General features: G+C 34.3%; 2 protein-coding genes across 2 annotated transcripts; one reads left to right on the top strand and one right to left on the bottom strand.

Moving 5' to 3' along the window:
- Positions 1–5590: 5590 nt before the first annotated feature.
- LOTGIDRAFT_238302 (hypothetical protein) lies at positions 5591–15689 on the top strand (the record flags this gene model as incomplete). Its single annotated transcript, XM_009049868.1, has 14 exons — positions 5591–5613; positions 7503–7673; positions 8333–8471; positions 9187–9303; positions 9636–9749; positions 10004–10125; positions 10658–10880; positions 11156–11236; positions 12363–12462; positions 12659–12752; positions 12919–12996; positions 13388–13567; positions 13766–13819; positions 15587–15689. 14 exons carry the CDS (start codon positions 5591–5593, stop codon positions 15687–15689), a joined length of 1599 nt encoding a protein of 532 aa, XP_009048116.1.
- Positions 15690–17520: 1831 nt separating this feature from the next.
- LOTGIDRAFT_200360 (hypothetical protein) lies at positions 17521–20629 on the bottom strand. Its single transcript, XM_009049867.1, has 3 exons — positions 20510–20629; positions 19711–19927; positions 17521–18693 (listed from the first exon to the last, which is right to left on the bottom strand). The coding sequence occupies exons 1-3, from the start codon at positions 20510–20512 to the stop codon at positions 17564–17566; spliced, it is 1350 nt and encodes a 449-aa protein (XP_009048115.1). The 5' UTR covers positions 20513–20629; the 3' UTR covers positions 17521–17563.
- Between the last annotated feature and the right edge of the window lie 229 nt (positions 20630–20858).

The raw sequence follows: 20858 nt of genomic DNA, 5'->3' as shown, positions 1-20858 counted from the left end.
TTCTGAGAGTATTACACATTTTTCGACACAACCATGCCTGATTGACTTTTGATGGATAGTCACTTTTGTTGTGCATAAACCACAGTTGTTTAATTTTTCACATAAGTGTTAATTTTAGGAAATCTCCCATCACAGTAGGGATAAATTGGATAGTCGATCAGTGTGACACTCTGGAAGTGGTCATGCAGTAGGTGAGGGGACCACTTTGCTGCATGATCCTCGAAGGTGGTGTCATGTGTCCTACGGCAAATATTAGAAATGGTAAAAATTTTACATTATTCATTTTGTCGCTACCTTGAGAGGGTTCAAATTTGATGGAAACATGACACGGTTGCTGAATTCGGGATAACATCTGTATGCCATATTCTGCATCTGTAGAAATGCCATATTTTGCTGATCATAAGCATATTTGTCGCACAGCTACATTCCATTGGGTACCATGTTTGTTGGACATGAGTGGAAATAGAAGGACAGCGCCACTCTTTCTGGGAGTATGTCACATTGTTCGGACAGAGTCATGCCTGATTGGCATTTTATGGAGTACCATTTGTGTACCAAATCTTTAGAAATGACTCATTATAATCACTTTTTTTTTTACTTTATAGGAGAAACAAAGTAATGCCTTTTTGTAAATTGTAAACAAAGTAAAGAAAATTAGGTTGTGTGTATTGTTGTAAGTTTATTTCATCTGTGTTTATCAGGCCACTAATCTCTAATATTCTTTTAACTAATTTTATCAGTTTCATTTTCTTTCAGCAATAATATTGTGATGACATTTGTATCTGAAATTGATGGTCTACTTAGCTTTTTGCTATTTCAAGTAGCCTACTAGGTATTTTTCAAAAGATCTTTTTTGATTGGCCACAATTTGATACAAATGTTAATCCCAATATGGTCTTTGTGCAGTTTCTACGGGTACCAGACTACCAGTATGTTGATGCAATGGATGAGAAATGGTGGAGCAAAGACCGCTTTGACTATTTTGTGGCAGGTTAGTTATACTTCATGCCCAATTTCGTCATTGTGGTTTATGCTTTTTTTACATCGTTGTCAGCAGTTAATGAATATAAATTGTGTTTTGGGAAGGTTCTGATTATCCTTTTTCAATATTATGGTTTATGTTTTTGGATGACCTTCACCAGTTCTTATAAGCTGCATTCATTTCAAAAGGCATGGTCCAACTGGTTAAAAGCTTTTAGATTGCAAGCAGAGTCCTATCCTATGCAGGTTGGATACATTCACGACCAATTTGACTGTTTTGTGGTATATTTTTGTAATAATCTTATGCCCAATTTAGTCAAAGTGGTTACTCTATTATTTCTACTAGTTATTCAAAAGCTATAGACAGAGAGCAGTGGTAATAAGTTTTTTTGGCAACAGGATTGAAATATTCATCTATTTAGCAGTATCATTCACAAATTTCGAGTGTTTAGAGGTGGGGAGTTGTTGCTATTGTGAAGTTGTAAATTGATAAAATCTAAATGAAAACACTATAATATAGATCAGTGGCAGTAGCCTACACCGATTTTAGTTTATTGTCATTGCTATAAGCGACTCTGATTACCGATTTAATCGGTCCAGGTGGACTATCGCCATATATAGATAATATGTCTGTTTGGTAAAAGGCAAAAATTGATTGGTGGGAGGTGGTTCCAGGGAGCGTGAAATTACTGCCATGTGCGCATACCATGATAGTTAGTTTGCTTAGATGGAAATAAGCAAAATTAGATGATCTAATTGCGCCAAGTGGGAATTTAATGCATGCAGTTTTCATTAGTCTTGTGGAAGCTGAAAATTAAAGTTTAACAGCAAAGTAAAAGGCTTAGTCGTCATAGGAACATTTTGAAATTCATATCATACTATCTCACACTAGTCCTCATTCGAAATATCAAATCACCAAGTTGCTGTCTCCCTTACTTTTTGTACTCCTCGCAAATTGCCCGTAAACTCTGAGTAGGCCTAATATACTTATATAGGCTATATATTTCGATTAGTTTATGTCTATAATGGGTCTCCGTACAAAAACTAAGGGAGACAGCAATTTGGTGATTTGATATTTCGAATAATGACAAGTGTGAGATAGCATGGTATGAATTTCAAAAAGTTCCTATGACGGCTAAACCTTTTAATTTGCTGTTTAACATTGGTAATTTTCAGCTTCCATAAAAAAAATATGGGCCACAGTACAAAGAGTAAGAGAGTTAGACATATAGGTGTTTGCGAAATTGAAATAATTCCTATGTGTATTCGTCATAAAAAATTTTTAAGTTATTTTAACAATATTTAAGTTAAAAATAATTCAGATTTCATATCGGGTCGATTTGCCGCGAATGTGTATGCTGAGACGATTCGACCCGAATCTGTATGCTAGTTGAATGTGTACTCTAAGTTCAGCCCGGTATGTAGTTCATAATAAATAACTGCTGGGTAATAACAGCATACTTAATTACAATATTTACATAGTTAAAAGGACAAGTTCGCCATCCGTTTGTACCTTGGTCTTAGAAACAGATTTTTTTTTAGCTCTGCTCGCAGTGCACAGAACAAATTTGAGCCTTCAAATCCATGTGTTTCCAGTACCGGTCAGAATTATTTGCGTTTGAAAGTTAAAATGTCTTTTCTTGAGACAATATAAAAAAGAAAACTCACATAAATATAGAAAGTCAAAGGGAAATTGCTAGTTTGAGGTATTTTGAAGGAGTCATGCGATTTTCGTACATTTCTAGTACCGGTACTTCTGGAAACTATTTACATAATATTCAAGACCCAAATAAAATAAATAACTGTTTGGCAAAGTTAATAACCAGTAGAAAATATGGACTAGCTAACAACTGCTGGGCTTGATAAATAACCATTAACTAGTGGACAATCAGAAAATATTTGATAACCACTAGGAAATTTACAATTTTAAATAACCAGTGGCGATTTGAGATTAATTTAATAATCACTGGGAAAACTGAAAATATTAAATAACCACTGCCGGCACTGGTCAGAATATAAATACAGTTCATAACCATTACACAATATTCACAACCAATAACGACTTGATAGACTGTAATAATGCGGAAAGATGACTTATTCAAAGTTAGTAGACTTTCAGACGCAGATCAGGATAAGAACCCATGATCACCATTTTGAAAGTTGAAGGGGAGAGGCTAAATTGGGTAATATGATGTGCTGAATTACATATAAGTCACTCAGGAAATGTCCCCTCAAAGTTCTGAAATTACATTAAGTTAGGCAATGGAACCTATATCAATGATCAACTTGATAGACTGTAATAATGCGGAAAGATGACTTATTCAAAGTTAGTAGACTTTCAGACGCAGATCAGGATAAGAACCCGTGATCACCATTTGTTCGATCTGACTTAGCAGATGACATCACAATCCAATGCTCTAATCAACTGTTCTGCAGCCACTTTGCAATTTCAGCAATATTGAATGTTATTGGATGGTAAACATAGTGGTGTGTACCAATTAACTTTGGCCTGTTAAACTCTTGTCAGAAGTGGATGATGTAATATGTTGAAACATGATGTAAAAAATTGGATTGTTGAGTGATTGCCAAATAGGTTAGTTACAACAATGGATGTCCAATATTTGGGTAAGTAAATTATGTGTGTCTCTATATATTAGTTTGTTGAGTTTGTTCTGCAATGTAAGATTCATCTGATATCAATCTTTAAAGATACATGTTATTTGGAATTAAATGTGGTAAAGGGTTTAATGATCAGCTGTTTGCATTTGAAAAGGTCTGGGTCTAGTAGGCCCTATGTCACATCAACAATATTATGTCAAATAGTTTAGAGATAAACAGTGGTGTTTGAATCATCATGTGATGTAGCTGAATTGTCCTGGGGGATTCACAGGCAATGTATAATGATAATGAATTTTGAAAGTTGAAGGGGAGAGGCTAAATTGGGTAATATGATGTGCTGAATTACATATAAGTCACTCAGGAAATGTCCCCTCAAAGTTCTGAAATTACATTAAGTTAGGCAATGGAACCTATATCAATGGGTCAAGGTCACCTAGAAATTCATCATTGTCATTATTGTTATGGTTGTTAGTCTTTAGAACATTGACTCCTGTAGAAAAAACCTGAAACCCTGTAAATAAAAATATCCTAATTCAGGAAAAGTACAATGTCCTTTGATGAAAAGCATCAAATTTCACACCTTTTTTGCTTAAAAAAATTAATATTATTATAGGAAAAGTTTTGACTGTATAAATATTACCAAGAAAACAAATATCAACCAGAGCTGTGAACAGCCTAGCACAGACCTTGTCCCCTTGTTTTTGGTTCTATTGAAACTTCTAGCTTTCAACCTCAATGCTTTTAAGCCTATAATTAGTGAACAAGAAATTTAAACTCTAGGGTATCTGGTAAATAAATCAAGTACATATATGTATATAATTACATACATTCCAGATATTTCACCTCAAATTTTTGCTTTACTATCGGTTTAAAATTGATTTCAACTTCCGGTTGAATTAACTCGGTGTGATTAATAAATGTCAACAACATTTTGACGATCTGAAGCCAAAGTTATTCTACAGCTGATTTGAAAATCCATTCCGGAAATAATACTTTGGCCTCCATTTTGATTTTCCTGAAATTAGTCGATTCAGACATTAGGCCTATGGTTTATACGATTTAGATGATTTTGATTCTTTTTGCAATTTCCGGTTGAATTTTTTTGGAAGTTTTAAGGCTCATGACCTTTGATAACCTTGACGTTTATTGGTTCAAAGGTAATTGACCTTGGCTTTCAGTTGATGCTGTCATATTTGACCTTTGACATCTATAGCTGTCCAATAACAGCCAAATTTACAACTTTGTACTATCATGCATGAGATCTAATTAACTTTCTGGAATTCTGAATGTGTTTTCCATGCTCTCTATAACAAAATAAAAGTTTCTTAAGTTTGAGTGTTTTTACAATATTTTTTTTTGATGGATGTAGGCCCTATGTATATCTCATTTCTCAATATGATGTTGAGGTTGGCATGGCACATCCAGGCTGAATTAATTATTTTTATTTTTGGGCAGGGGCACAACTAACATACATTTCTTAAATAAAAAAGAACTTTGCATACCTCAATACCTCGTTGACCTTCACTTTTATAAGATCAAAGGTCATTGACGTTGGTTACCCATTGATTTTTAATATTTGATACTTTCATTTTTGATGTCTTACTTCTACTTCCGGTTTCACAACCTTCCAAAGACAGAGTAATCTGTGGCACTTTCACAGTGGAATGCCAAGGGAGCCGCATTGCCTCAGTGATGCACCTGACATGGAAAAAACGTCAAGTCGCTCGGATGGGACGCCAGGCCATGTGTGCTACAGGCTGTAGAATTTAATTTCCTTTACAGTGGAGTGCTGAGTGGAATCGGGAATGATATTTGTCAAACAATAAAATAGATGAATAGATAAGCTAATGTAAAGAATGAATGAAAATTTATTTATTGATTTGCAGATATCTACAAGTCATTTCACATGAAAAAGTGTGATTGCAATCAGCTGTATAGTTTATATGATACTAGATGTAGAATGTGCCAATAAATGTCTCTTACTGTGCTAATGTGTTACTGGATTATTGAAAGGTAAGAGCAATTTTTGAGCGGTTAAGTTATTCAATTTTTAGTAAAGGTATTGTGAGTTTTCATATATTCCTAATACGCTATTTTTGTTAAGTTTGCAGCCTTATTTCAAAATGATCTAGATGATTTGTGTTTTTAGTGCAAGTTCCTAAAGTATGTCCAGGCAATAAAACACAGTGACATGGGGTTTCAGATCTTGTGACTCATTTGTGTTTCATCTGCTTTCCTTATACTCCTGAAATAGAAATATAGGAGGAATAGTATTATTTTATTTCTTTTCATTTTAATCCAACCTCCAGTTTAGCTAATTTGTATTTTTATACACACACATGGAAATGTGGACATATATTGCCATCGCCTCTGTCCGTCAGTCCGTCCTTCGCGCTACAGTTTTTATCCTATCTTCATGAAACTTGGTGATGATATCTCAGTCAAGTTCTTAATTAGTAACAATCAGATGAACAGGTTCAGAGTTATTCCCTTTGACTTAGTAAAAACTTGTCAAATTCGACCTGCAGGCACAATAGAGACTACAGTTTTTATCCAATCTTGATGAAACTAGATATGCATGTATATATTGATGAGATCTGCGGTCAAGTTAGAAATTGGTAATAATTGGATGAACTGTTTCAGGTTTTTGCTTTGACTTATAGATGATTTTAAGATTATTTGAAAATTATTTATTATGCCACTTAAGATTTTGTTATCACTTCTGACAGCTGGTGGTGGGCGTATGTTACCTTGCCTGGCAAGCTATCTTTATAATATTTGTAATAAAATTATTACATTTCAATAAATATTGTTTAATGTTTATCTCCTTTCACTATGTGTTGGTTTTCCTTGGTGATATACTACCTTGTTTTTTAACATTGGTTGCTATGGTGACAAACAGCTACCTTAATTTTCCTAGATTATATATCCATTCAGAAATCTCCTAATCCTTTTAATCACCACCTTTTTATTTATTAGGTACAATTAGAAACAATTAGGCTAGTTACCGACAATATTTATCTCCTTAATAATTGGATTAATCTCTGTTAATCACTGATACATAGGATTAATAGATTAAAGAATTTAAAATTGTTTGGGTAGACATTATACCAAATATTTAAATATGGAAATAAAATGTTACTGATCAATTTTAAACCGACTGTAGACTGACCACATCCTAAGAGCACTTTAATTTTCCAGGTATTGTATTATGAAGGAATAATTTTTGCTTTTACATCTTAAAGATTTATGTTTAAACTAAAGTTGACAGTTTTCAGTATGACAATCTGAATTAGAACTAGATATAGAAAAAGTTGTCCAGTTAACATGAAAACCAGACAAGATTTTGATGTCACTATTGCTAAAATCATTCAAGCTTACTTGGCATTTTGAATTTATTAATTTTGAAAGTCTTTCTGGAATGACAGGAACCACAGACATCAGAATGAGGCTGTAAGATTTCATCTCATTTTACCAGTCCTATTTTACTATTACTTATCCTTTTTACATATTGTTAAGCCTTAAAATCTTTTAGCTTTTGTCTAATTTTGAACAGTATTCACAATGTCAAGTCTTCGTACTAATACCTTGAATCTGATACCTACCTTTGTTGTTTTACAGATTACAGATTTTCTAAATCTTCCTTGACAGAATGATTAAATTCTGGCTTTTGGCTTTCCAGACTTTCTGTTGAGGGCTTTGATTGGTTGTATTCGCGAACATACAATCTAACCAGATTGCTGCATTTACAAACTTCTATGAGTAACTAGAAAGGTGGTTGTTGCAGCCAAGTTATTAGAGGCAGTTTGTAATTGCTTGACATTATGAAAACTGTATCAGGCATATACAAATTTTTCTGCACCATTGTGATTCTTGCTAAAAAATATATTTTTTGATTGTAGAAAGATGTCACTTCAAGTATTGTCAAAACTTATTCAGAAGTCTAATATTTCACAATGTAGATGGCAGCATTATTCTCGGACATGTATTTCCATTATCACTGAGAGTAATGGTCCTTCAAGATATCATCAAAGGACAGGTACTTTCTGTTCAACACAGCATGGTGCTTCAAGGTAAAAAAGAATTCATTTATTTAATTAATGTTTCTTTTACTTAAACTGTCAGTACCACATACTGCTTATTGTCAGTCCTCATTAGTGGATGAAAGTCTAGACCAGTAGGGAATGCAGCATCTCCATTCTTACTCATTAACCACAATAATCATTGACCTCTGTAGTTTGCCGATGACTCATGACTGGAAAGAGCCAATATTTAATTTGTCACAAACCCTTGTTCAAATTCAGAAAAATCTTAATCATAATTAGCTAAATTAGAAGAGAAATACCAGCAGAATTCAAATGAGTGACCGATCAAGAATGGTCAAAAAGTCTTTTTTTGTTTATCCAGACTATATACATACATATGATTGGTTAAAACTCTTAATTATATGCAATAATGATATGATTAAGAATACACGATATTTCATTAGAAACACCGATTAATCAAATAGTTTGCTTAATTTGACACTAAAAATAAGGAAACCCAATATTTTATGCATGCTATGGCCCTATGAAATTTAGAATCTGCTAGGTAATGTGTGGTAGATAAATGATGCTATCCTAGCAAATTTTCCTCATTGCACACTATATTTTTATTAGTTTTTTAAGGAGCAGAATGATTGGATTTAAAGCTGTGTTTTGTTTTCTTTAAAAAAGGAAATTTATATTTTCAGATCAATTCATATTGGAGGAAATTTAGATCCAGTGCCAACGCCTGTCATTACTTCATGGAAATCTTTTAGTAGTTTCTCTGAGAAATCTTTTTTGATGACAGATGAAACAGTTTCTGATTTACGACGCTTTCTCAATGAGGTAATGAGTGATTTAAAATTTAAATAAAAAACCTCAGTTAAGACTTAGCTCAGTTTAGTCATAGCTCAGTTTAGTCATAGCACAGTTTAGCCTTAGCTCAGTTTAGTCATAGCTCAGTTTAGTCTTAGCTCAGTTTAGTCATAGCTCAGTTTAGTCTTAGCTTAGTTAGTCTTAGCTCAGTTTAGTCATAGCACAGTTTAGACTTAGCTCAGTTTAGTCATAGCACAGTTTAGCCTTAGCTTAGTGAGTCTTAGCTCAGTTTAGTACTTTTAGCTCAGTTTAGTACTCTTAGCTCAGTTAGTCTTAGCTCAGTTTAGTACTCTTAGCTCAGTTTAATCTTAGCTCAGTTTAGACTTAGCTCAGTTTAGTCTTAGCTCAGTTTAGTCTCAGCTCAGTTTAGACTGTACCCACTTTACCTAAGTTTTTATCAAATCTAGTGTGACCACATGAATATTTGTTACTTTTTAAAAATGTTGTAGATCCTTTGCTACAGTCTTAGATTACATTAACACAAATGCTCATAAAGTCATGTATATGTATTGAAACATAGTGAAAATTTATGAAAGTTTTGCCTTTCTCTGAATTAGAGTTGACATATCTTGCTGCCAACACTTTGGTCATACTTCAGAAGCTGAATGATCTTCACTCTAGCCTAAACATATCATGACAGGTCAAAAGTTATAAATGTGTGTCAATGTTTATTCTCTATCACCAGGTTGGCACAGATCCAAAAGAAGCCAGATTTTGGTTAAAACATTTTGCTACTGTAGAAGAACAACAAGCTTTTGCTGTGTTTCAAATTGATCCAGAATTATTCTGTCACCCTCAACAAGTAAGTCATAAGAACTTTGGGTAGTGTAGAAATAATGAGGCCATAGTTGTTTGAGGTGATTTCTGGCTAATTGTCTAGCCTATTGTGATGCAGCCGTGCAGTTCTTCATTTAGTTTTGTCCGTTATGTATTTTAGAGAGTTGGTAAGGTTAAAACATCAAGTTGTTTGGATAAGACAAACAAAGCACAGCTGGCATCAGTTAAGGTTTTGATAATTTACAATATTTAACATGGCTCCATTTTTATTAGCCCACTAAGAAGTAAAAAAAAGAGGATTGAAGAAACGGCTATCTATCTTAAGATAATATTGCAATTCTTTGATTTGTATTTCAGCTTGAAATCCTATCATCCAGTCTCTCGTTTCTACATCGTAATAAAATGAAACCTGTGATAGTGTGTGGTCCTAGAATAAAACATGGTACAACTCTATCACAAGATGACTTCCAGGTAAACCAAGATGTTTGCTTTAAATGATATAGTTTTTAAACTTGAAAATGAAGCTCGATTTGACAGTCACAACTGAAGAGTGTTAGCACGATCTTGAATGACAATGACATAATTGGTAATAACAGAACAGTATTAAAATAACATGCCATCTACTTAGGAAATTTCGAAAAATATTTCTTGGTTCCTTGTTTTTTTAAATTGATATTCACCATTTAGTAAGACTCTTATTTTTTTTCTCTTTTTGTCATTTTCAGAAATTGAAAACTAAAACAGCATTAGATATGACAGTATTCACTAGTTTATTAGAATCTCATGGTGTTCAAGCTAGACCATTATTTGTGGGTAGTGGTGTTATAAAAGCAAAAGCCTTGGAAGGGTAGGTATACGGACTTAAGTTAGCCATGACACCTTGGCCTTGTACAGAATTGATGTGTAATATAGCCAGTGGCGGAACCCAAGGTGGGGCAGAGGGGGCAGCCACCCCCCCCCTCGCAGCCCCGAAAGCAAGTTTTTCGGGCAAAAATCTCACAACTATATTAGAAATTTGAGCAATCTCAGATATTTCACCCCCCCTCGGACTTAAACCTGGCTCTGCCACTGAATATAGCCTCTTCAAGAATTACATAGCTTACCATAGGCTGCTGGTTTAGATTATAATTGTGATTCCACTTGTTTGAGATAACTTGACAGTGTTTACTTGAATTTAACACCACATAACTACATTTGAAATATTTCTGAAGTGGTAACACAATGCTTAAGAGCAAGAATGGGCTTTGGGATATTTAAAAATGCATATAATATGATGACTCAAGATTTTGAATCCCTGTGAATAGACTGTAACAACAGTATCTAGGATAACAAATAATTTCGTCATTTGAAATGAAATAGAGTTTTACATATTATTACAGCACCAAATATTCTGGTGAAATCATGGATATAGATAGTGATATTGTTCAATGGTGTTTATTAACTCAACATATACCAGTCATCTCTTCCCTGGGTGAAACAACAGACGGACAAATTCTCTCCCTTGATTTATGGTCTGTTACTAGGCAACTGTCTCAAATTCTAAAACCCCTTAAAGTCATGAAGATAAACTTAAATGGCGGCTTTGTTAACAATATTGATCAGGTAAGATTGGATTTTGGATATTGAATTTAATAAAAATTTGGTCAGTAAATAATACAGATCCAGCTTTCTTGCAGAAAGTTCTTTTAATTCTTGGATCCATTGCTTGATAGAAGATTTTTCACATGCTTTTAGATAGCAAATTAGCATTTGGTAAAATGTTTCTCATTGCATCTTCAATGATATGGTTCATTTTCTTTACCCCATCTGCTTAATAAGACTTGTATCTTCATAAGTTTTAGGCCTTTTATGAGTTCTTTATCTTTTTTAATTTACAGGTTGTGGCCAATGTTAATTTACCAGTAGATCTGGAGTCTAATGATAAAAAGTCGTGGTTAAATAAAGACATTTTACACAAGGTTTGTTTTGTATTTCTTAAAAGGTATGCATTTACTGTGTATTACAAAGGTTATGCTTAGAAAATATGAAGTCCTTTCACATTGGAATGTAAATGTCTGCAAGGAAGTGCTACAATCCAAACTTCCATGGTATTGATTTGTTGAATTGTAGAGATATCAGACGTTTGATTTTATTTTATGAGCTAAGGAACAGTTACATCCCTTTAAAGATGTTCAAATATATTTTATTGTTCCTCATTGGACAGATTTTTATACGCCCACGTAAGATGGGCGTATATTGTAATCACCCCGTCGGTCCGTCAGTCCGTTCACATTTGGCTCGTGCTCACTCTACAGGCTACAATTCTTTACAGATTCTTGTGATTTTTATTTTGTGTGTCAATGTCATTATGAAGATGATCCCTATTGATTTTCGTGATGATCGGATAATTTTTCACCGAAATATCGTGTCTGACTTGACATTTTTCTCTATTAGCTATATTGTGCAACTCGTGCTCACTCTACAGGCTACAATTTTTTACAGATTCTTTTGATTTTTATTTTGTGTGTCAATGTCATTATGAAGATGATCCCTATTGATTTTCGTGATGATAGGATAATTTTTCACCGAAATATCGTGTCTGACTTGACGCTTTTCTCTATTAGCTATATTGAGCAACTCGTGCTCACTCTACAGGCTACAATTCTTTACAGATTCTTTTGATTTTTATTTTGTGTGTCAATGTCATTATGAAGATGATCCCTATTGATTTTCGTGATGATCGGATAATTTTTCACCGAAATATCGTGTCTGATTTGACGTTTTACTCTATTAGCTATATTGTGCAACTCGTGCTCACTCTACAGGCTACAATTCTTTACAGATTCTTTTGATTTTTATTTTGTATGTCTATGTCGTTATGAAAATGATCCCTATTGATTTTCATGATGATCTATCGATTTTCATTATGATCGGATAATTTTTCACCGAAATATCGTGTCTGACCTGACGTTTTTCTCTATTAGCTATATTGTGCAACCCTGTAGTCACTAAAGACTGTTTAATCATTTCTGACAGCTGCCAGTGGGCGTATGTTACCTTGCCTGGCAAGCTATCTTTATCTTTTGTTAAATGGTTGCATTTCAGACTCAAGATATATATGAATTATTATGTAAATTGCCCAGTGAATCTTCAGTTGTTATAACATCTGTTAATAATCTTCTTAAAGAACTTTTCACTCATAGAGGTAAGATTGGTTTATTGCAGAGCCTGTAACCAAGATGACATCCCTGTGGCCAGATTTCAGTTTTTCCTTTAAAATGGTCACTTTGATGGTCCCTTTTTGAGATTTTTAAAAACTGGCTCATGAAGTAGAGTAAACATTGAGATTTTTTGGCATCCCTCCTTTCACTGTAAACAGTTCTGCATTTTTCCTTTTTCAGGCTCGGGAACATTCTTTAAAATAACGGAACCTATTCAGAGATATAGAACATTAGATGGTATGGATATGGATAGATTTACTGCACTCTTCAATAAGTAAGCAAATTTCTCAATTTTTGTCTATATTGAAAAAGCTCTCACATAGAATTGTAGGAGTACAGGATAATTGACACCTTTCAACTTTATGTTTCAAAAAGTAGAATTTTCATTTTCAATAAAAAAAAAATTTAATCTTGATTTTATTTTGATTCTATTTTTAAAGGTCGTTTAAGAAAAATCTAAAACCTGAATATTTTGAAGAAATTGAAGATAAGATTGACAGAATTTATTTGTCCAAAAGGTAAGATCATTTATCCATATACCAGTTTATACAATTTACTAGTGCCTTCAACTTCACAGAAATTTTGATATCACTAAATGGGGTTCAGCTCAACCTTGTGACAGGCAGAATCTGCTTATCATTTCTTACTATATTTTCAATAATTGCTAGCAGCTGGTAGTATCTAGTGGTTTTGATCAATTACTGAATTAAGTCAACTTGAATATCCATCTACTGAAATTTTTCAGTTGCTACCAGTTGCTCATGTTCTGCCTTTAAAAATTTTATCTAAAGTTGGCCTGAGTGGTCATAATCTGCAACCATCCAGTTATTACAGTTTTCTCAATATGGGAATTTTCTCTAACTTGTTGCTTTGTGATGATTTATTAATTTTCACTTTTAAACATTTCAGTTACAATGCTGGAGCAGTCATATTGAGAGATGAAGAAACAAACATCCCTTATTTATGTAAATTAGGTGTGTCTGCTAAAGCTCAAGGGGAGGGAACTAGTGAATTATTATGGGATACCATAAGACAAGATTATCAACAGTTATTTTGGAGATCTCGCATTGATAACTTCATCAACTCATGGTAAGCATTGCAAAATGACATTCAGGTTATAAATTCTGCATTAGCCATCAATATCAACATTCAATCTTTGACCATGTTTTGGTTTACCAACTGGTTACCATCTGAGCTACCTCGCATTTTATAAACATAAAATATATTTCATTCTTGAAGGGCTTTAATTTGCTTTGAATGAATTTAAAGGTAATTTAAATTTTTCAGGTATTTTAAGAAATGTGAAGGAAGTTGGACCAATAGTAAATGGACAGTTTTCTGGTAAGTAACTACCCAAATTGAATTAAGAAATTTGGAGGGAATTGATTAGATATTGTTCATAAAGCTTTTTTATACGCCCACATGAAATGGGGGGGCGTATATTGTCGTCACCCATGTCCGTCGGTCCGTCCGTCCACAATTGCTCGTAAACACTCTACAGGGCACAATTCTTGACGGATTTTAACGAAACTTAGTATGTGTGTTCGCAATCACCCAAGGATAAACCCTATTGAAAATCAGCGAAATCGAAAAATATTTAGTATGAATTATTGCCCTTGTTCTTGCAAACGCGTTCAATTTTTAGCTCGTAAACACTCTAGAAGGCACAATTCTTGACAGATTTTGACGAAACTTGGTATGAGTGTTCGTATTCACCCAAGGATAAACCCTATAGAAAAATCAGGGAAATCGAAAAATATGTAGTATGAATTATTGCCCTTGTTCTTGAAAACGCGTTCAATTTTTAGCTCGTAAACACTCTAGGAGGCACAATTCTTGACAGACTCTACAAGTCACAATTTTTTTGTTCATAATCACAATTTACAATAGATGTCATTATTTTCCTGAGAAACTATTTTGGTTAACAAATAAGAAAATTTAATTTAATCATTTAACATGTCCCCCAACCAGCCACCATACATGTACAGCATCATAAGATACTATAAATAGACCAAGTGGAAAATCCAAGACAGATATCCAATCATAGCTTATCTGATTTCATTTTATAAATGTCATTCAAGAGAAAAGGTTTGCTTAATCATTTCATTTTCACCAATTGTGCTGATACAAAAATGAAATTAAACATGGGTCATAGGGGAAAGGTTTGGTTTCTTGGAAGATTGAATTGAGTTGCTGGATAAGTAGGCTACTATAGGAATAGGCTACTATAGGCCTATAAATGAGTTTGTATGTCAGACTGCAATATTGTGGTGGCTGTGTTTTGACAACTTGCCCACTACTTTTAAATAGTCTTTTACAACTTGCCCACTACCTTTATATAGTCTTTTACAACTTGCCCACCACTTTTAAATAGGCCTAATGAGTTTATGTCAGACTGCATTTATTGTGGTGACTTTTCTTGTCCTTATTAACCAAGACAGCTGCAATCAAGTATACTTACAAATCCATTGCATTTCATGCAAACTAATCAAATCTTCGAGAAAAAAAATGTTAGGATATAAAAAGATTAAATTCAACAGGAGAAAAAAGGTGGTAAATATTAGCAACTCTCACCTGTCATAAACTCGATACATAAAACTTTTAAAAAAATATTTCAACCTAATTTGCTTGAATATAATCTGCAAATACACAATTCATGACAGACTTATTGAAATCACCCAAGGATAAATCTGATCAAAAATCTTGTAAAACACGTAATTTTTATTCTACCAAGCAGAAGTCTAAAACAAATTTGACAACTTGATGAAATTGATCACAATCAAAACTAAACCTTTTGAAATATAAAATACAAGTTATTGCCGTTATTCTTACAAATGTGTTTGATTTTTAACTTGTGATGGCACAGTTTGTGATGGATTTGGGTATAAGTTGAATATTTCCTGGTGTCTATGTTTGCTATTTTCTAACAAATATTCAATTTCAAACAAAGCTATCAGTGGGCGTATATTACCTTGCCTGGCAAGCTATCTTTTTGTAAACCTGTGCATAAGTTAACATCTTTGGTTTGGTTCTCTACAAAATTATTTGACAATTTTTGGATGATGATAGAAACTTTCCAATTTCTGTAAGCCTGTTGTTTTATTGTAGGTATGGAGTAACAGACCCCAGTATATCCACAGTTCTAATCAATACTGCTATGAATAAAGAACCCTCCTTTCAAACTCCTAGTGATTCTAAAGCTTCAGCTTAATCAACAGTCAAACTGATTTCTTTACAAACTGATTTCTTCACTGTCAAACTTATGTCTTCCATGTTAAAGATAAGTTCACATATCCAGATGTATTCCATGTCAAACTTATAACTCCATATATAGTGCAATAATATTCCAACCAAAGTGAATTCTATTCCATTTGATGTTCTTAGTAAAACTTGTGTTAATGTACAATTATCATCAAATGATAGTCCGTGCTAGGGTGATGTTCTAAGTCAAACTTATGTTCTATCAAACTGATGTTTTATCCAAAAAAAACAAAAACATTGATTGTCAACAATTGTCAAAAGTGTGTCGTGTATTAAGTACAATTATATATACTTATATAAACTTTCCTTTGTAAAACATAGTGAAATACATAGTGAAATACATAGTGAAATACATACAACCAGCAACTGAGGTTTTTAAACTTTATGTACACTGGGTCGCTGTCCCTTGATTAAGATAACATCTAACTGACTTGTTCATTCTTAATGAATCCAGAAGGGTCCACATGTTCTTTTATATTTTGTTATTCAGTATACTAAATATTTGTTATATATGGATTTTCTGTGATAGAGAAATAAGATTTGAAAATGTAAAAGTCTTGGTTGACTGCGGTCTATTTTTGAATTCTATTACTTAGCTAAACAAGATAGACCATTGCATTATGTTAGCTATATGTGGGAAATTTTGCCAGGACAGCACATGGGTCTTTGTACTAGCTAAAAAAAATCCATTGCCAAATGTCCCACCATTCCAGTCTACTGCTGTTTTACTGAAACTGCTGAGAGATTCTGATTGTTCCCAGGCCATAGGAGCAACAAAGAATGCTATGTGTTTGAGTTGCAGGCAGTGTCCTAGCCAGGATTTCATCGACAGAAGGGAAAATGGGGGCTTCCGAGCATGAGAATATATCTAAAATGATTTTGGAAGTGAAAGTAGAATAATTTATAACTTTAATTTTCATGGCCTGAGGAGCAAGCTATGACCAAAAAATTACTGCCTAAATATGCACGTTATAGGTTATTAATATTCTAGTTCAACTTTATATCAATGCAAAGTGAAATCCTGTGAAAATCTGCCTTTGTTACCATTATTGTGTTCATTTTCCATTGAATTTTAATTTTCTATTACTGCTGAATATTTTAATGATTATATTTATACATGTTTGTATATATATTTGTTTGTTTTGGTAGTTTTGTTTGTTTTTTTAATTTCGTTTGAACAGCATTCTTTAGCTCTGATCACACAATTAGAATTGGACTGAAATAGTTGGTCTCTTTTGTTTTTTTGTGCACTGAGTTGATGATTATTTTTATGTTTTCTCTGTTCTCGATCTTGGTATTGTTATATATGGTAGAGATATCAATGTGAATCTAACTACTGTAGTATGATTATTTTAAAGTTAGTCAAACTATGTTAATGATTAGTATCACTCATGTTAATTAAAGTCATGGTTGAGTATTATCTTGAGGATCTCTGTTTCAATTATTTATATATTATTTTATATCTAGAAATAAACCATGTAATGGAAATAATGACTTATTCAAATGTTATCATTAATGCTTACCTAATTCTACAGAAAAAAATGTTGATTTTCCCACTTAATATGAATTTGATTGGTTGAATGTTTTTCCAGTCATGTCATATAGTTAAGCCCCCTTAAAAGATTTCAGAACCCCCTTTCCTGATATCTTTTTCTGTAGCTAGACACGAACTGCTCTTAGGATAAACACTGAAAATTTATGACAGAAATCACTCTTAATTTCAACATGACCAGTAACATCAGCAGTTGCTGCCCACCCATGGAAATATTTGATAACAAGATTGGACAGCTTAAATCATTTAATCAAGTATTTGGTGTGCGTGATTTAGTATTCCTCCCCTTCGTCTCCTTCTTCTGCTTCTGTTGAGTCCACACCAACTTCTTCATAATCCTTCTCCAAAGCAGCCAAATCTTCTCTAGCTTCGGCAAATTCGCCTTCTTCCATACCTTCACCTACATACCAATGGACGAAAGCCCTCTTGGCGTACATAAGATCGAATTTATGATCAAGACGAGCCCAAGCCTCTGAAATGGCTGTTGTGTTGCTCAACATGCAAACAGCCCTTTGTACCTTGGCCAAATCTCCGTTAGGTACTGCCGTTGGTGGTTGGTAGTTGATTCCAACTTTGAAACCAGTTGGACACCAATCTACGAATTGGATAGTTCTCTTTGTCTTGATTGTAGCAATAGCTGTGTTGACATCCTTGGGAACAACATCACCCCGGTACAACAAACAGCAAGCCATGTATTTACCATGACGAGGATCACATTTGACCATCTGGTTGGCTGGCTCGAAACAGGCGTTCGTGATCTCAGCAACCGAGAGCTGCTCATGGTAAGCTTTCTCTGCTGAAATTACGGGAGCGTAAGTGACCAACGGAAAGTGAATTCGAGGATAAGGTACCAGGTTGGTTTGGAACTCGGTCAGATCAACATTAAGGGCACCATCAAATCTTAGAGAGGCTGTAATGGAGCTGACAACTTGACCTATCAAACGATTCAAATTGATGTAGCTCGGTCTCTCAATGTCCAGATTCCTTCGACAGATATCGTAAATAGCTTCATTGTCGACCATAAATGCACAATCGGAGTGTTCCAGTGTGGTGTGAGTTGTCAGTATGGAATTGTAAGGCTCAACCACAGCTGTGGAAACTTGGGGAGCAGGATAAATGGCGAATTCTAACTTCGATTTCTTGCCGTAATCCACACTAAGGCGCTCCATTAAGAGGGACGTGAAACCTGAACCAGTTCCTCCCCCAAAACTGTGGAAGATCAGAAAGCCCTGAAGACCTGTACATTGATCTGAAAGCTTTCGGATTTTGTCAAGGACTTGATCTACTATCTCTTTGCCTACTGTATAGTGACCTCTGGCGTAGTTATTTGCAGCGTCTTCTTTACCAGTGATGAGTTGTTCTGGATGAAAGAGTGATCTGTATCGTCCATACCTTACCTCATCTGAAAACGTAAAGAAAAGCTATTGGAGTTTTAAGTCCTACTTTTTTCTCCCAAATTGAGAAAACAAGTCACCATAACATAGGCTACAGTTTGGACATTGGGCCGTTACTGACATTCTGAAATGTCGTACTCTAGCACATGTCAGCATAGTTTATATTATCTTTTGCAACAATGATCGTTTCAATGTTTATTACTGACAATCGTAAAATCGAAGTTTGCTCAGAATCCACAATATATAGCTAACCTTTAACAGTCAGTTCATAATCTACAATAGCTTACACCTTACCTACACTAGTCGGCCCATAACCTACAATATACATTACCTACACCAGTCGGTTCATTATATACACTACATACCTTATCTACAACAGTCGTTCATAATCTACACTACATACCTTATCTACAACAGTCGGTTCATAATCTACACTATACCTAACCTATTACAGTCGGTTCATAATCTACACAATACCTTGCCTACAAACATTGGCTCAAAATAAATCTAGCCTACACTATAGCGTTCGACGAACTGTCGGTTCATAATCCACAATTAAACTTACCTACAACCAATGGTTCAGAATCTAACTAACAATATAGCTTACCTTCAACCGTTGGTTAAGAAACTAACCTACAATATTATAGATTACCTACAACAGTCGGTTCATAATCTTCAAAATAACTTACCTAAACTTCTATAATAAAATTATCTTACCTACAACAGTTGGCTCAGATTCTATAATATATCTTACCATCAATAGTTGGCTCAGATTCTATAATATATCTTACCTACAGCAGTTGGCTCAGATTCTATAATATAATTATCTTACCTACAACAGTTGGCTCAGATTCTATAATATATCTTACCTACAACAGTTGGCTCAGATTCTATAATATAATTATCTTACCTACAACAGTTGGCTCAGATTCTATAATATATCTTACCTACAGCAGTTGGCTCAGATTCTATAATATAATTATCTTACCTACAACAGCTGGCTCAGATTCTATAATATATCTTACCTACAACAGTTGGCTCAAGATCTACAAAGACAGCTCTAGGAACATGTTTGCCACCACTGGTTTCACTAAAGAAGGTATTGTAAGAATCGTCTGAGAATTGGGTTCCATCCTGCATCATGCCATCTACATTGATGTTATGTTCCATACAGTACAATTCCCAACAGGCATTGCCAATCTGGACCCCGGCTTGACCAACATGGACACTGATACACTCACGCTGAAAAATATTAGAGATTGTGTAATTATTGAAATTAACCCTGGCGGCGCCAGACGGGATAGAGGGGGGCCCCCTAGTAAAATGTATTAGCCTTATCGAGATTACCGAACCGTAGAATTCATTATATAAGGATAGTGCTCTGATCCACGTCGCTTTGGATGTAATGGCGGAGCCAGGTTTAAGTCCGAGGAGAGGCGAAATATCTGAGGTTGGTCGATTTTCTTAACTAGTTATGAGAGTTTTGGCCTTTTCTTTTGTGTCAAAAATTCGGTGCTGCGGGTGGGGAGGGGTTGGGGCTACTGGTCGACGGAAAGCTAACCAACTACAAGTAAATTTTAAACAGTTTACTGTGGATCGTCCGTTTAAGTCGTCGGTGCTATCAGATCCTGTTGCAAGCTCGATCTGAATCCAACTCCCTACACTTCCCATTGTGCTTAAACAAAGGTGAAAATGCCCTTGAAAACAAGATGGAAGATCTTATCTCATTGCGTCTTACAATGAAATGAATCACTGGCTTGTTATCAAAATTAGTTTTCATTCTTAGGTATTCCTAGAAAATAGAGAACTTGAGTCAATTCTTACCATATTTCTGCCTTATTTTCTCAAATTAAACGGAATATAATCCTCAAAACAGACAAGAAAATCTCTCTTCAGTTGATAATGCGCTGTTGAGAGAACAAGTGAGCTGATATACGAAATCAGGTTATTTTAGTGCCAGTTTGCTATGCCTATTTTTATCTCTTATTAGTCCGAAATGGGTGGTTGTGAAACCAATAATAATAATATCACTGTGGGGTTAATCGTTTGATTATGATAGGCTCTATAGTTATCTTCAAAAAGCATAATATGATGGATTGTAGTTGAACCGTTTTAATTCGAATGTGGAGACATACTTTTGATTTGTCATACATTTAGCGCACTTTCGATCAGT

The sequence above is a fragment of the Lottia gigantea genome (assembly GCF_000327385.1).
Source record: "Lottia gigantea unplaced genomic scaffold LOTGIsca_140, whole genome shotgun sequence".
In the NCBI taxonomy this organism is placed as follows: Eukaryota; Metazoa; Mollusca; class Gastropoda; family Lottiidae; genus Lottia; species Lottia gigantea.
The sequence above is the reverse complement of the archived record's forward strand: the minus strand, read 5'-3'. Positions and strand labels throughout refer to the sequence as shown.

Coding starts and splice junctions, on each gene's coding strand:
- LOTGIDRAFT_200360 (XM_009049867.1), bottom strand. Junction 18,694..19,710: donor TCTTGAGCCAACTGTTGTAG/GTAAGATATATT, acceptor TTACGTTTTCAG/ATGAGGTAAGGTATGGACGA.